Raw genomic sequence first — 14,525 nt, 5'->3', positions numbered from 1 at the left:
AGCTGAGGTTGTACAAGATTATGCACTGTCATATTTTCTTGTTTTGGGTTGTATTTTAGTGATTTAAAATTTTTTTTGTACATTTTTCATTTTTGTGTGTGTTTTTTAAGTCGGTGATGTTGCTATTTAAAATGCTTCTGAGTATAGTGCCAAAGTACTCTAGTTAGTATTCTTAAGCACAATAAGACATTAATGTGTTTTTTTAAATACAGAAGCTTTGTTTAAGGGATGTTATAGTACTGTTAGTCATGACTTTGATGTTGATGAATAAATATATATATAATGAAAAAGATGTCATCAAATAGAAACACATATAAGATAAGGTTATTTTGTGATAGGTTAATGAAAGTTGTGTCAGGAGGTTCATGAGAATTTAATCCTTACTTTTCTCTAGGAGCCTTGGTAAAATACTCAGTATTTGTTGTAACTTTATAAAATAAACCAGAGTATTATAGGATAGTACATATATGTGTGTGTGTGTGTGTGTGTATATATATATATATATATATATATATACTAGGAGGTGGCAGAGTTTTGATGTTTAAAAAAATGGTACAGAAGGAATACATTGCATAAAGGAATTAATAAAAGACTTTCTTTAGCATCTACCCAGCCTTGCAACTATGACTAAGATTTTGCATATCCTTTATCTTTCGCACATTTTTTCCGAGATCAGACGAGATCGGGCGTGTTCAGGATGGTATGGCCGTAGACCACACATTTTTTTCATGCCCTTGGCAATTAATTGTAGAAGTGGAAGATTATTTAATCAGATTTACTTTTAAAAAATCATTTACCATGAAAGACAGGTTAGTTGATTTGTGTAAAATGGAATATCAACATTTTACTTTGTCTGCATCTGCTTTCAAATATAGAATCAATTTTACAGAGCTCTCTCATTTACTTTTCACAGGTGATTCAAACAGTTTATGTGTCGCCCCATCTCTAGTTACAGATCAACATAGGTGGACTGTATATCATTCCAAAGTAAATCTCCCAGCAGCATTAAATGATCCTACATTAGGAAAAAGAGAATCTGACTTCTTCACAAAAACATGGGGATTGGACTTTGTGGACACTGAAGTCGTACCTTCATGCTACCTCCCACGGATCAACAAGGAACATTTTGCAGTATATCAACAGGAAATTTCTCAGGTAGTATCTAATCTTGAAGTTATAGTCAAGTCAAAAGTAATAGAAAGATTTCTAGATTGATGTATTACATATTTTGAGCTAATAACCTTTGATGAACTTATGGTATCCTTTTTTTTCACTCATACATATTCTGCTATCCTGGTTGCATTTAAATTTTTATTTAAATATATTTACTTATTACAGTGATTTTTCTTTTCAGAATTACACATTCCTGATAGTACTGAGATTCAGCATGGAACTTGTATTACCTAACAAGGAAAATAATTTTGTTAGGCCTGTCAGAGCAGGATGATTAGCAGGTAGAATGTTTCTATGTCTCTCACTCACTGGCTAACTTTAACAGATAACTTTGCTATCTCCAGAGGTAATTGTAACTCAATATGTTGGTTACATTCAATGTATTCAGTTTGAGAGCAAGAATTGAGTATAGTATTGAGTTGTAATGTTTGTTACTCATTTTTAGATTATTAGTGTTAATACCAACATAATACTGGCTACCACTTTAATTTTTAAAAAATCATCGAAGTAGTATGGGGAAGGTGTGGCACTGTGGTATCATGGGTGAAGCTTCCACCTATGGTAGTAGCATTCCATATGGGCTCCAGTTCAAGTCCCAGCTGTTCCACTTCTGATCCAGCTCTCTGATTGTTGACCTGGGATATCAGTGGCAGATGGCCCAAGTACGTGGGACCCTGCATCCACATGAGTGACCTGGAGGAGACACCTGGCTCCCAGCTTTGGGTCAGCTTAGCTGTGGCCATTGCCACCATTTGGGGATGAACCAGTGGATGGCAGACCTTCTCTGACTTTCCTTCTCTCTCTGTAAAGTAATCTGCCTTTGAAATAAAAATAAAATCTTTTTAAAAAAGATGTTGTACTCTAGGTTCCTTGTTTCTCAGTTTGCTGCCAACTTTGGTGGAGTAACTGGAACTCTGATGCTACTGTGAGAATTCATAGCACATTGATTTTGTTTGTAAAGCAGTTTGACAGTTCTTAAAAAACCTAAACATGCTCTGTCCTTTCTGTGAGGGAACTTAGGCACTATTACTCCTTTCCTCACAGCAACAAGAACCTGAACAAGTAGAAACGTAACAAATGAGAAACACCTGTGAAAGTTATAGCGGCAAAACATGAAATCACTATAACTGATGCTTTATCCTTTTTTTTTTTTTTTTTTAAGATTTATTTGTTTGAATGGCAGAGATATAGAGAGAGCTGGAGAGCCAGAGAGAAAGTGAGGTCTTTGTTGAATTACTTCCCCAAAAGCTCAATGGTCAGGGCTGGGCCAAGACAAAACTGGTAGCCCGGAGCTCCATTTTGATCTCCCAAGTGGGTGGTAGGGGCCCAAGCACCTGGACAATCTTCTTTTGCTCTGCCAGGCATTTTTAGTAGGGAGGTGCACTGGGAGTAGAGCAGCCAGGAATTGAACCTGTGCTCATATGGGATATTGGTGTCACAGGTGGTGGCTAAACCTACTGCAATTCAATGTTGGCACCTGAAACCTAACTTTAAGATTACAGACTGCTTCTCTTCCCCTCATACCTTACTGCTACAATTAGTTGGAAGCCCAAGTAATGAGAATACAGTTGCATATTTTGAACCTTATTTAATAAGTTTGTAGGGAAGTTCAAAGATAGCTGTAGAAATAAAAACAGGGATACCAAGCAAAAGCTTGGACTGACATCTGCAGCTACTGAGTTCAGTAAATACATCCTGACTTCTGAGTGAACGTAGAATGCCTCACTAAGGGCCTGTTTGCCTCCATTGCTTTTTTTACCTGGTACATCATATGATGTTCAGCATCAGCAGTAACAATGGAGTGATGCACAATAAAGTAAAAAAATACAGGTTAAAGAGACAAAGCAAGTATCAGAACTAGATTTAGTATAGTAGTGATGTTGAAATGATCGACTGACAATTTAAGATTTATTAATTTTTATTGGAAAGGCGGATATACAGAGAGGAGGAGAGACATAGAGGAAGATCTTCCATCCGATGGTTCACTCCCCAAGTGGCCACAACGGCTGAAGCTGAGCCAATCCAAAGCCAGGAATGAGTAAAAAAAAATTTCCTCTTACTATTCCTTTCCAATATTGTACTGTAATCTCTCATGCAAGAAGAGAAGAAAAAGAAGGTGTATACATTCGAAGTGGGAGAAATTAACTTTGTTCACAGATGACATCATTATTCATATATAATATACTAAGAAGTAAAAACAGGACTCCTGGATCCAATAACCAAGGATTGCAAGGTTGCAAAATACATGGTTAATGAAAAAAATGTTAATTGCTTTCTCAGGTAGAGTCAATGATTCTAGTAAATGTCCTAGTGGGTTTTAAAAAAAGGTTTATTTGTTTATTTGTAAGTCAGAGTTATAGAAAGAGGACAGACAGAAAACTTCCATCTGCTGGTTCATACCTCAAATAGCCACAACAGCCAGAACTGGGCAAGGCTAGAGCTAGGATCCAGGAGCTTCGTGCATGTCTCTCAAGTCAGTGACTGGGTCCAAGCACTGTGCCACATTCTGTTGCTTCTCCCAGGCTATCAGCAGGGAGTTGGATGAGAAATGTAGCCAGTACAAGAACCAGTGCCCATATGGGATGCTGGCATTGAAGATGGCAGCTTAACCTGCTATGCATAATGCTGGCCCCTAAAAGATTTATTTATTTGATTTAAAGGCAAAGATGGTAAAGGAGAGTCAGAGAGAAATCCTCCATCTGCTTGTTCACTCTCTGGTTGCCCACAACAGCCAGGGCAGAGCCAGACCAAAGCCAGGAACCAGGAACTCCATCTGTGTCTCCCATGTATGTGCCAGGGACCCAAGCAGTTGGGCCACCATCAACTGCCTTCCCAGGAACACTAACAGGAAGTGAGATCAGAAGTGAGGCAGTCAGAACTCAAAACTAGCATTTGGACAAGGGATGAAGATATGCCAGGTGGTGGCCCAGTTACCACAGTAGAAAATCTAAGTGACTTTTTAGATGTGAAACCAAAAGCACAGTCTGTGAAAGAAAAATTTGGAGTTCTGAGAAAGACACTATTCACAGATTCAACAGACAAGCCAGAGATTGGGAGAAAATATCTGTAAGCCACAGCTGACAGAGGGCCGGTAACTAAAATGTACAGAGAGCTCTTAAATTTCAACAGTAAGAGAACAAACCACCCAATAGTAAAATGGGCAAAGGACTTGGAAGCAGACATTCATCCACAGTCCTGCAGTAACTGACAATTATTGCTAGGATTCTGCACACTACTAGCCAAGTGTTTTCCTGTTACCACACTCTGTGCTCTTGAATGTCCTGTCAATCTGCAAGGATAGCCATGTTGTTAGTGGTCATCTAATCCTAAATCGGAGCAGATTTTTTTATTTTTGATTCAGAAAATGTTAAGAACTAATTTTATCTTTCTATGTTGCATATGTAGTTTTTCAAACTTTCTGCCTTCGCTTAAATTATTCTGGATGATTTCTTTTTTATTAGTGAGGATTTTTCATTTGTTTCTGATTCATTCTGTGTATTGTGATGTTATAATAATTACATAAGATGGGATGAGTAAAAGTGCTTAGATATTTATAGATCTCACAATGATTATGGTTTACTAAGCAAATTTGTTTTTGTTCAAGAGGCTAGTGATTTAAATAGTAAAAATTGTAGATATGGTTTGGAATGTTCTGATATTTGTTAAAACATTTTGATGCATTGGATACTCAGAATTCTACATAGCACTGACCATGCTGTTTGTCTTTTTTATTAGAAAGAGAAGATTCATGAAAGATGCAAGACCATTTGTCCTCCTAAAGATACTTTTGACAGAACTGTTTTACATACTCATGGTATGAATATATGCTGTGTATTGGTTATAAAATATGACCAATATATTAATTTAAAAATGTTGTTGGCTCTCATGTCTATAATTTTTTTTAGTGAATTTTATGAATTTACAGTCATAATAATTTTAAAAAGATTTTAAGAGAGCCATGGATCTGACACTAGTGTACTCCTGCACTTCAACAAATAATTTAATATCTTGGTGTGTCATACTTTGCTATTGCTTAAAAATAGGTGAGGAAAAAACACCGATCATCAAGGAGCTGATGGTCTCCTAATGTTGAAGAAACAAACTGGTCTTTTCAGCTATGGAGTCAAGAGAGAACATAGCAGGAATCACAAGAGTTCAGTATGTTGATGCTACTATCAGTACAGAATTAAGGCTGAAGCCATAGACAGAGGTCAGAACATGAAGAGCCTTTTAAGTCATACTCAGGAATCTTGCTCTTTCTAAAGGCAGTGTAAAGCTACAGGGTATTTTTAACTAAATGTGGTAAGATTTATGATGATATACTTCACTTTGAAATATAATGTACCTAGTTTGTAGATAATGAGTTATGGGATTATTAAGACCAGAGACAAAAACACGCTTTGAGGCTACTGTAGTAATACGAGTGAGAAATGACATGTTCCTACTAACAGATACAGGGGAAATAGAGAGGAAATTAGGCTTTTGTGAGATTATTTAAGGTTAGGGGTTTCTTGATTGGGATGTCTGAAAGCTACAGTTCAGTGAAAGAGGTGATAGAGCAGTTGGGACTTTGCAGGAATGAGAGACCAGTTTAATTGTAGACTACAGTGAAGTGCCTGTCTGGTAACCGGGAGCTTAGGAAAGAGCGCTAGGCTAAAGACATAGGCCTGGTGGACATAACCACAGATAGTATGTCAGACAGTGACATGGCAGTTGAATTCAAGGGCATGCATGGGGTCATCCACAAGAGATGTGAGTAGTGAGGATTAGAACGTTATGAAGCTGTCACATTTAAAGGGCCTATAGAAAATGAGTTTACCTGTTAAGTGGTCAGACAAGTGGGAATTCCACCTTAGAAATGAGTTTCTTGTAACAATGATTATTCTACAATGTTAGAATATGTTGGCAACGCCTGGGTCACCGTATACCCCAAGCCGGGCGGAGGGACTAGGGTTACAAAGAAGACAACACACACTGGGCCATTCGTGCAAAGAGAATGCGCTTTATTGAAGTCTGGCCTGCCTTTTATACTCTCTGGTTCCTCCCAGTATTTTTCCAACCTTCAAGCAGCTCCTAAGACCCCCAGGGGCATCTTGATCAAAGGGAAGCAGGGAAGCAGGAACTTGCGGTAAGGCAGGAACTAAATGTATCAGGTCAAGATTGTGCATCCTGTTACCCCTTGAAAAACAAGCTAAGCTGTGGAGTTAACCCTTGGGAGACTGGGCCCTGCAAGAATACTTTAGGGAGAGATGAGTTTGCAAACTGAGATATCTGCTTGTGTTTGAAATAAGAGATGTTAAGAATATTTAGATTAAAGGGATGATTCTAGAACACTCAATGTTATGTATTTATTAGTAAAAGAGAAAAAAGATTACCGGTATGGATGTGACTGGAATACTTGAAATCAGATATTGAATAGAAGGAACGGAATGGAAAAATGGTTGTTCATAGCCATGATCAACAAGGCAGGAAGGGAATTTATGTAACTCTGTGACTGCTTACTTTTCTTTAATCTAGTTTTGGCCCTATAATTTTGTTTTTGTTCTGACTCAGTTTTTTCGTTTTTTAAATAAGATGAGCTAAGCATGTTTACAGATAGAAATAAAAGAAATAGTAGAAGGTAAGAGTTTCAAGATATGGAGAAAGGCAGTATAATTGATGAAGCAGGCTCCCAGAAAAGGCAAGAAGAGATGGAGTGCAAGTACTTTGGAAAGGAGAAGGTTCCTCTTCTGAGATTAAATTGGCAGATTGAAGGTGAAGTAGGTTCATTTGCAGGTAATTTTGTAGGTGATAATCATACAAACAAAGAATGAATGAGATTAAAAAACATAAGAATTCTGGATGGAACGATGGATATTTTAAACAATAAAAGCAGAATTTTTACTTTAAAATGTAATTCATATCATGCCATATTTAACCTTTGATTTGATTGTGACCCATCATAATATTGAATTTGTCAAAATATGTTTTATAGAGGTAAAATGAAGAGAAATCTAAATATTATACTTTTTTTTTGTAGACAAATCCAGGACAGATCTGGAGCAAGTACCTAAGGTAACAAAACTTAAAAGTGAAAATACTGCTTTCTGTTTGTTTATTTAAAGGTTTATTTATTTCAGCAGAGTTATACAGAGGGAGGGAGTAGGGGAAGGACAAAGAGAGGGGAAAAAGAGAAAGAGAAAGAGGTCTTACATCTATTGGCTCACTTCCCCACATGGCCTCAGTGCCCAGGGACTGCCAGCCTGAAGCCAGAACCTATAACTCCATCCAGAGTCTCCCAGGTGGTTGGGTCCAAGCACTTGGATCGTGTTTTGGCTGTTTCCCCTGGCACATTGTCAGGGAGCTGGAGCTGCTGGAACATGAACTCACGGGATACTTCCATTGCAGGTGGTGCTTTGACTTGCTGTGGCACAATGCTGGTCCCCCAAATGATGCTTTTTAGGATTTGCTCTTTATTTTATCTAATGAGATCCATCTGGCTTTTTTTTTTCATGCGGGCCACTCTGCCCCTTTTGGGATTTCTGTTTTATATCATTAATGTGTTCCTCTTAATGGAAACCTGCAAATATGGCTAAATCTTTCCATCCTAGAAAATAATTTAATTGTGCTCGCTTTGGCAGCACATATACTAAAAATTGGAGCAAAAATAATTTAATTCATCTTAGTATCATATCAAATTATTATATTTTCTTTGAATGAAAAAACACTTAAAAAAGATTTACTGATTTTTTTTTATTGGAAAGTCAGATTTACAGGGAGAAGGAGAGACAGAGAAGATCCTCTATCTGCTGACTCACTCACCAAGTGGCCACAACGGCCAGAGCTGAGCTGATCAGGAGCCAGGAGCCAGGAGCTCTTCCAGGTCTCTCACACAGGTGCAGGGTCCCAAGGCTTTGGGCCGTCCTTGACTGCCCTCCCAGGCCACAGGCAGGGAGCTGGAAGGGAAGTGAAGCAACTGAGATATGAACCAGTGCCTATATGAGATCCTGATGCATACATGGCGAGGATTTTAGCTACTAGGCTATTGTGCCAGGCCCTGAATGAAAAATTTTGTAGAGCTGTATAATAGATGTGGTTTTTGAGGTTTTATTGGGGGCTGGGGGAATTGGATGGGGGAGTGTATACATTGGCTTTCTTAGAGAAATGTGACAATTTTTCTTTGGGATTAGAAAGAAAAAGATAAGCACAAAAGGAAGAAGGGATTGTTTTTAAAGTTATTGGATTCCTTCAGACCCAGTCCACATGTATTCCAATCGGTGTTGCAGCCTAACCTAACCTGGTTTGTCCCTAGTCCCAGCTCTTGCTGGTTCGGACAGCAGTCTAGCCCAACCTGACCCACACACACCCCCGCCTGACCCACACCCAGCCTTCGTGTGAACTGGTGGGTGTTGCAATCCAACCAGGCCTGGCCTGCACCCTGTTCTGGCTCTTGTTTATGCAAATGTGTTCTGTGGACTGGCCCATCCTGACCTGGCTGGTCCCTGGTCTTGACACACTGTGGCCTAGCCTGACTGGCCAGCAGCCATTCCGGCCCTCACCAGTGGATGCTCCAGCTTAGCCCAGTCTGGCCCATCCCGACCCAGCTCTCATGTGAACCAGCGGGTGCTGCAACCTATCCCAGTCTGTCCACATCCATTCTGGCTCTTGGTGTGTCAGTGGGTACTGGAGCCTATCCCAGTCTGGCCTGACCCCAGACCTAGCCCACATGCATGCCAGCCTTGCTTGACTGGTCTACCTAAGTCCTAGTTATTGTACTCACTAGTGGGAGCCAAAACCTAGCAGGGAAGTCCTCAAAATTCCCCTACCAGACCCATCCCAAGCTCTGGATCTTGTGTGGGCTGGCAGGTGCTTTGAAGCTACTTGGCAAAGAGTGTCAGTTGAGTTCTATGATCCAGCCTGGCTCAGCCTGTTACTACCCTTGGCTCTTGATTGGCTGCAGTCCCACAGAGATGAGCCACAAGTTAGTTACAGAATCTGTTCCCAGATCCAGTTCTCTTGCATTTTAGTGGGTGCTGCAGCCCAGCCTGATGTGGCCCTCCCCCTGCTCTGACACTCGTGGGTAGGTACTATGGGCTACGTAACAACCATGCCCCCCGCCCGAGCTTTTGTGCACACTTGCAGGTAGAGGGTGATATTACCTAGCTCAGCCCAGGTCTCCCACTTGGGTGGGTGCCTTGGCTTGACCCAGACATGCCTTCCTGTTTCTCCTCTAGACCCATCTCAGCTTCCTTGCAAACTTTTGAGTGCTGTGGCCCAGTCTGTGGAAGCCCCCAGAAGTCATTCTTCCCCTGTCAAACAGGCCCTCAACTGGTGCCGGTACAACATGTCCCCAGACTCCCTTCCCCAGGCAATCTGCAGTACTCCCACCTGGGGGCTGCAGTGACATGTCCCTGCCTTCTATTTCCCACCTTCCCTTCTTGTTAAGAATAAGCAACTATGCTGGCATATTGGTTTAATTAAGTCAAATTTGTTATTAACAAGGCTCAGAAAGCCTGCCAGCTATTGGCTGCTGTTCTCCCAGTAGTGTAACACTTGCGTAGGTTCAAGACAGCTTTGGCAGTTGCCTATAGCTGGGGCATGATGTGCTTTTACTCTGAAATAGAAGTTACTAATCACTGTGTTATGTGAGGAAACTTATAAAACCTCATAGAAAATATTTGGAATGTTTATTTTGGCACAGTTTTTTGGAACTCAAGTGTAGTTTTTTCATAGTATGCATTTCTATGAGTTTTCTGAAGATCTATCAAACACATCAGTTGCTTTTGCGCTCTTTGAAATTTTTATTTTATGAAAATTTATTTATTTGAAAGGTAAAGTTAGAAAGAGGGAGCCTGGGAGAAAGTTCTTCCATCTGCTGGTTCACTCCCCAAATAGCGGCGGTCTGGGCTTGGCCAGGCCAAGGCAGGAGCCAGGAGCTTCTTCTCAGCTTCCTTTGGGGTGCATGGGCCCAAGCACTTCCCAGGAGAGTTAACAGGGAGATGCTTCACGTGTGGAGTGGCTGAACTGCATGCCAGTGCCACTGTAGGCAGCAGCTTTACCATCTGCACTGCAACGCTGGCCCCCACCTTGGCCCTTTTGATTAAGTTCTGTTACAAGGGAAGATGGAATGAAAAGGCATGGAGATCAAAACATGTACAAAGATACTAAGAATAACAGGATTTGTAAAATAATTGAGTATTGGTAGAATATAATATGTGAATAGAAACAAAGATATAAATAGGGTTTAGAAAAAGGACTTTTGGGTGCTTTTGTAAATAAATCAGTCTGTGGGTCATGGCAATCCAATGAGAGTTTTAATCAAATAAGTTAATATACTTAGCATTTTAGAAGTATATCTCTGGCAGCAGTGTAGGAGATAGGCTGGGGAAGAATATCAGTAAGTACTATTTACTGTAATCCAGAGATAATGAGGAGGTAAACTGATGAATCAGTGTAGGGTTCAGAGGAGAGAGGGATTCAAGGATATGTTGACAGAAGTTATAACTGGTAGATGTTACTGCCTATTGGTTGTGTTATATTAGGGAAAATAACTAGTATTTTATAAAATTGTATTTATGTTTTAAAATGTAATGCTTAATGTTTAATCTAAAAATACCAATTTTGTTTAATGTTAAACTGAAAACTGATTCTGGAAGAATTTTGGTCAGGAGAAAATATAATTTTAAGAAACCAATACTTGGCATCATCAATGGGAAATAATATGGAAATTGTAGGATAAGTTTATCTTTCTTTGTCATATGTCTAGTGGGACTGTTTTTGTAAATTTGTTCATGTTGCAACAGAATGCTCATCTCCATTCGTAAAGACAAAAAACAATTCTGTCTTTCATAGGCATTTAATCATGGTTAAGTCATTTAAACTTTTTTCTACATAGTTTTGTGTAAATAACACAGCCCATTATCACTTGAATTGGTCTATTTATACTCAAGATCTGATTTTTTGTTTAATAACCTTAAAATGTTAGAAGGGGTAATGGACATAAAGGTGTTTATCATAATTGATGGAAATATATTTTTTAATAGATTTTTATGAAACCAGATTTTGCCTTGGATGACTCCTTAACTTTTAATTCAGTTTTACCATGGTCTCATTTTAATACTGCTGGTGGAAAAGGAAATCGGGATGCAGCTTCTTCAAAGTTGCTTCAAGAAAAGGTAATTTTTCTTTGACTTTTTCTGTGTTAAAAAATTTTGTTCTAGTCAAGTAGTACTATTTTCATGAGTTCAGATTTACTGATTTTTGTAAAACTATGCTTCACTCAAATTCATTTTTGTTTTAACTGTTAATGAGTAGCAACTTGTCCTGGTGAAAGTGAAAAAACTTACTGTTTGAGTGTTTCCTATTTGAAACAGCAAATCATAGAGTTTTAACTTATTTGATTAAAGAAATTAGGAATCACAGTGAATTCTCTTATATATAGACTAATTTTATTAGAATTATTTAAAGTACAGAAAGCCAATTGTCTTGTTATATTATTTGGTTATTTTCATCTGCAGTACTAGGGACGATTATTTTGAAGCAAAAATGTCTTGATTGTGAAGTCAGTTGCTGCTGTATTTTTGAAGAGTGTGGTGTTAATCTATAGTTCTTTCAATTTTGATGTATATTTCAAATGTGTATTTCAAAATCTTTATAAAATTATGTAAATTTAGACCTTAAAAAAATCTATATTTGGAAGAAAGAATTACATAGAGGGAAGGAGTGAATTCATTAGTTAAACAAACAAAATAATGACAACAACAACAAATCCCGAAACCATGTAGTTAGTACATAGAAGGACGAGGTTAATCAATGCAAACTGTGATCATCTCCTTTAGTGAGTTAAGTGTGTTTGGTGTTGGTGCCAAAGGAGATAATTCTGTTTCAGGTCTTTGAACTGCAGGAACTAGAAGTATAGTCAGACATACCTGGAGGGTACTCTTACTTTTTAAAACTAATTAGAGGGCAGTAAAGCAGGAGCAGAGAAAAAAATATAAATCACTTTCTACTCTTTTGTCATTTATTTATTAGTTCTTGGAGTACACTGCTTATCTGCCTTCCAATTTTTTTTTTTTGTGCTCAATTCTATGGAAACCCATAATCCAACAATTTCCTCAATAGAATTTAAAATATTCATAGAATTCTTTTGTCATTTTTGTTTTTAGAAACTGGGTAGTTAAGGAAGACATAACATTCCATATTTTTATCTTTTAGCTGAGCCATTATCTGGATATTGTAGAAGTAAATATTGCTCATCAGATCTCTCTACGTTCAGAAGCATTTTTTCATGCAATGACCTCTCAACATGAGTTGCAGGACTACCTCAAGAAAACTTCCCAGGCTGTAAAGATGCTTCGAGATAAAATTGCACAAATTGATAAAGTTATGTGTGAAGGATCACTACACATTTTAAGACAGGCACTTACTAGAAATAATTGTGTTAAAGTATATAATAAACTGAAGTTAATGGCTACTGTACACCAGACTCAGCCTACAGTGCAGGTGTTATTATCTACTTCGGAATTTGTTGGAGCATTGGACTTAATAGCGACAACACAAGAGGTTCTACAGCAGGAACTTCAGGGCATTCACAGTTTCCGGTATGTCATTTAAGTAAACCTTTAGTAATAATGTAAGAAATCCTTAAAGGATAAATTGTAACATGTCCTGTTAGAAGTATGAATGTATTCAAGGTTGAATTTTTTTCTTCTGTATTAATATGTTTAATTATAAGTCTGATATTTCAGTATTAGCAAAACAAAGAAAAGCCGTGAAGGATAATATTTAGAGTTGGATGGAGATGCAAAATTAAATTTTGAATAGATTCAATAAATGCAAGGCCAGTTACAACTTGGAAAATAGTTTTGAAATTGTGTTGTGTCAAGATGGTAGATCAAGGTTGCAAGTTTATTTATAATTAAATATATTTTAAAGCTTTTAAAAATCGGTTTAAGTTGCATAATTATTAAAATGTATTTTTGATTTGTAGTCTGTTTGTAACATAGCATAAAATTCCATGTGATGATAGAAAAGATTAAGTTTCTCTTGACACTTTATTTTCAAAACACCTGTAAGATTAGAATTGTGTATGCTTTAGTGGAAATTATGTCAAAATGTTTGTTTAGCATCCAGTTGCAAATCATCAAAATTTTGTTTAGCAGCCTTGCAGTGTTCTTGTAAACGTTCCTGTTAGCTGGGAAACTCATTCAAACCTTGCAGTACTAAGTGACTACATGAAGACATATATTTTTTAAAGAATTGTTTTATGTATTTGAAAGGCAGAATGATTAGAAAGGGATAGACATACAGAGCTATTTTTTTTTTCTGCAGTTTCACTCCCTAAATGGCCTCAACTGCTAGACCTGGACCAGGCCAAAACCAGGAGCCAGCAGCTTTACCAAGGTCTCCTTTGTAGATAGGTGGAACTGAAAAACTTGTGCCATCCTTTGCTGCTTTTCCAGACACATTAGCAGGAAACTGGATTGGAAGGGGAACAACCAGGACTTAACTATCACTCTGATATTAGATGCTAGAATTGGACTGCTGAACTTGTACTGCCTTAATTTATAAAGTTTTGACAGGGAAACAGCAAATTACTGGCAAGTTGTGATACAGCACAGTCAATATGATGTTGAATAGACAGGTTACTCTCAAACTCTAACTTCAGGAGAGGAACCTAATTCAGACTTTGTGGTTCTTTGAGGCCTATTTTATGTTCCCTGGAATGGAAACCAGGATAGCTAAGTGATTTTTTATTTCATAACCATCTTTAAAATTTGAAATATTGGGCCCGGCACGATGGCCTAGTGGCTGAAGTCCTCGCCTTGAAAGCCCCGGGATCCCATATGGGTGCTGGTTCTAATCCCAGAAGCTCCACTTCCCATCCAGCTCCCTGCTTGTGGCCTGGGAAAGCAATCGAGGACGGCCCAATGCATTGGGACCCTGCACCTGTGTGGGAGACCCAGAAGAGGTTCCAGGTTCCCGGCTTCGGATTGGTGCAGCACCGGCTACTGCGGCTCAGTTGGGGAGTGAATCATCGGATGGAAGATCTTCCTCTCTGTCTCTCCTCCTCTGTGTATATCTGGCTGTAATAAAATGAATAAAAATCTTTAAAAAAAATTTGAAATATTTCCTTTTTTGAATTTGTATTTGGTATATATTTTTAAATATATGATACCATTTTTATCCTATCTTACTAAAATGAGCTGGTATAAAAATAGAAGTGTTTTAAAAAATTTTTTGCATACCATGTGAGTTTTGATGCTGATAACCTCTGAATAGCAGGGAGCTGAGAAAAGGAATCAAAGATTGCTTGTTTGCTTACACTAAGCCTATTTGAAACTTGGACTTCCAAAGGTCGAGTTATTTTATTT

The 14,525-nt window shown here is 38.3% G+C and overlaps 1 protein-coding gene across 3 annotated transcripts in view; it reads left to right on the top strand.

The window, feature by feature from the left end:
• Positions 1 to 14,525, top strand: part of VPS54 (VPS54 subunit of GARP complex) — an 82,766-nt gene that overhangs the window by 21,173 nt on the left and 47,068 nt on the right. For all 3 annotated transcript variants that reach the window (XM_058667878.1, XM_004580100.4, XM_058667877.1), the window contains exons 3-7: positions 914 to 1,155; positions 4,909 to 4,987; positions 7,193 to 7,227; positions 11,196 to 11,327; positions 12,367 to 12,752. In XM_058667878.1, the coding sequence (XP_058523861.1) occupies positions 914 to 1,155; positions 4,909 to 4,987; positions 7,193 to 7,227; positions 11,196 to 11,327; positions 12,367 to 12,752 (874 nt within the window). The remainder of the gene's footprint in view (positions 1 to 913; positions 1,156 to 4,908; positions 4,988 to 7,192; positions 7,228 to 11,195; positions 11,328 to 12,366; positions 12,753 to 14,525) is intronic.

This window comes from Ochotona princeps, chromosome 8 (assembly GCF_030435755.1).
Source record: "Ochotona princeps isolate mOchPri1 chromosome 8, mOchPri1.hap1, whole genome shotgun sequence".
NCBI lineage: Eukaryota > Metazoa > Chordata > Mammalia > Lagomorpha > Ochotonidae > Ochotona > Ochotona princeps.
The sequence above is the reverse complement of the archived record's forward strand: the minus strand, read 5'-3'. Positions and strand labels throughout refer to the sequence as shown.